This window comes from Colletotrichum jinshuiense, chromosome 5 (genome assembly GCF_051148585.1).
Source record: "Colletotrichum jinshuiense chromosome 5, complete sequence".
Classification (NCBI taxonomy): domain Eukaryota; kingdom Fungi; phylum Ascomycota; class Sordariomycetes; order Glomerellales; family Glomerellaceae; genus Colletotrichum; species Colletotrichum jinshuiense.
The window spans coordinates 1,515,553-1,518,304 of NC_139312.1; the positions used below are offsets into that span (position 1 = coordinate 1,515,553).

General features: G+C 53.6%; 1 protein-coding gene across 1 annotated transcript; it reads left to right on the top strand.

Moving 5' to 3' along the window:
• Positions 1-732: 732 nt before the first annotated feature.
• Positions 733-1,980, top strand: EsH8_V_000400 (Zn(II)2Cys6 transcription factor domain-containing protein; the record flags this gene model as incomplete). Its single annotated transcript, XM_083272916.1, has 1 exon — positions 733-1,980. The coding sequence occupies one exon, from the start codon at positions 733-735 to the stop codon at positions 1,978-1,980; it is 1,248 nt and encodes a 415-aa protein (XP_083125631.1).
• Positions 1,981-2,752: the final 772 nt, after the last annotated feature.

Below are 2,752 nucleotides of genomic sequence, written 5' to 3' on the forward strand. Positions count from 1 at the left end.
TTAAGCCAGCCTCTCTCTCTCTCTCTCTCTCCTCTCTCCGTGTGTGGTGTCTTTCTGTTCTCCCTACCCTGAGGGTGGGTCTTCCAGATCTACCATCTGCCCACGCCCTCTATGAAGGTCACAGCCCCCATGTACATTATTATAAGCCAACGGTGTAGCATATCTAAATCTGGCATTCGCTTTTTAACTGTTCAACGTCCGCTCCTTCTCGTTCGCGTCGCATACCCTCTCGCTCTTACAAGCTCCTTCTCCCGTCCCTTCCTATAGAAACACCCGGACACTCACTCCATGCTCGTCCCTCTTGGACACTGGGTAATGGCCGTGACCGTTTCCATTCCTGTTTCGTAACCCCGTTTTTTTTTCTTACCCTCGCCGCTGTCTACCTTGCAGTCGGCTAGATTCCGCTCACTGTCGCCTTCGACCTCGATCCGCGGCCCTCGGGGCTCTTCCCGCACTTCATCGCACTCTCACGCCGCGAAGCCTGAGTAGAGCTTGCTAATCCGCATTCGCCCTATCCCCCCTCGCTCTCGATTGTCACACAGACATCTCACTTGCACCACCTCCAGAACTCTAATACACCTTTGCTCTTGTCCAATTCTTTAATAGTGGCTTGCCCCTCCACCGTCACTGCATCCTCTGGACCTGTTATCCTTTGTTGAATCAAGATACCCTCTCTTCTTTTCAGAGAACCTCACCACAAAAGCTTTTTCGAGAGACTCGCCCTAATCCACAATGTCTTCCAACTCCAAGCCTCGACAGCCCCGGCTCCGGGCCTCTTGTGATGGTTGTTTTCTGGCCAAGGTCAAATGCTCCAAAGCAAGGCCCATCTGCTCCAGATGCCTTGCCTGCGGTCTTGAATGCCGGTATTCCCCCTCGAGCAGAGCTGGCAAGCCAAAGCCGGACCACAGCGCACCGAGCCACGCCAACACCGTCCACATGGACATGACCGACCTGTCTCCCATCATGGACGAAAAGAACCTCATGTTCAGCCAACATCCCGGTGCCGGCATGTACAAGATGGAATCCGGATGGCATACGCCCACAAGCATGGAGGGCGCCATGAGCAGAAACCCTTCCATCTCCTCCGGCCTCGCCATGCTCGGCGTCGACGACTCGGTCCCAAGAGACCAAGATCCATCAGCAGACATGTACGGCGCCATGCCCTGGACGCCTCCCACCGACTTTTCCGCCGCGCCTTACCCCGACATGACAATGGCCACCGCACACATGGGCTCCCATCACGGACGCTCTCAGTCCATGGATATGGCCATGGCAGCTCACATGACGCCCTGGGTGGACCCGACACAACACGATATGATGCCCTACACGGCCATGACGACCCCGAGCAATATGGCTGCGGCAGCCTACTTCCCGAGCCCTTCTACCACGCCCAACATGCGGCCAGCAGTAAGGCACAAGTCTTCCTCGTCAGGGGGGGGCGGCAGCGGCTCTTGCACCTGCTTCACCGTCTGCCTGCAGTCACTTCAAGCCCTACACAACGCCTCGTCTCCCCAAGCGCCGCCTTTCGACCTCGTACTCTCTCTCAACCGCAAGGCCGTCGAGGGATGTGCCGCCATGCTCTCGTGCTCAAGATGCATGAGCCGGTCAGGTACCCACACAGCCGCCATGCTCCTCGCGACTGTCATCGGCAAGATCACGAGCTTTTACAAGAACGCCAGCCACACATATTTTGAAAACGGCATGATGCCCACGGTCAACCAGCTCAGTCCCGGTGGCGGCCTCGGGGTCAGTCTCGGTGCATACACGTTGGGCGGCGAGGATGGCCGGTGGCTCGAGATGGAGATCCTGAACCGCGAACTTCGCAAGCTGGAGGAGGTCTACGCACAGTTCCGGGAGGTCTGCGCCGATCTCTCAGAGGATCCTGAAGTCAGCAAGGCCATGATTGGCTACCTCGGCCACAACCTTGGTACAACACTCGAGGTTGTCAGCCATCGCAAGGGAGGCATGAGCTATGCCTAGCTGAGCCTGTTGCATGTCAAAAAAAGAAAGAAGCCCCCAAAGCCAATAACAACGAGAACAAAAAAGAACAAAAAAAAAAAGAAAGTTTATCGAAGCAACAAAAAGTATAAAATTTGGGGTACATAACATAGAGCGAGGGATGGGATGGGCCGCTCTCGACACGACCGATATGAGCATACAACTAACTAACCTTTTCATCATTGATTACGACCACCTAAGGGGGCGGTTGAAAGGGGGGTTGGGAGGCAGTTCGAGACTTGGTAGGGGTGGGAATCGACATGTACATTGTTTGGCGTTGATTGAATCCGTTCTTCTTCATCCGGGTTGGCGAAACAAGGGGTATTTTTTTATTTTATTTTCCTTCCCTTTCTTTATTTTCTTCTTTTACGGGGCGACACGGGCTTTACAGGTGTCAAGCTTCTTTGGGTCAAACATCACTCACTCACTCTCTCTATGGCACAAGGACGGGGAGATTGGGAGGGTGGATTTAGATGTACGTGTGTGTGGCCTGGGACGAGGGGGGGGGGGGACGGAACTGGAGGTCGGGACAACCAAAACAAAAACACACGCACAAGCGCAAGAGTGCACGGTTCATTTGGATCAGACGTTCAATGGCAAAGCAGATTTTCTCTCTCTATCTCTCTATCTCCCTCTCTCCCCTCTGTCTGTCTCTCAAATCTTCGGATAAGTCTATTCGGATTTGTTTTAATTGCTCAACATTTTTTTCACATATTCACTTTTTTTCTTCCACAATTGTTTTATTCATAGCGAA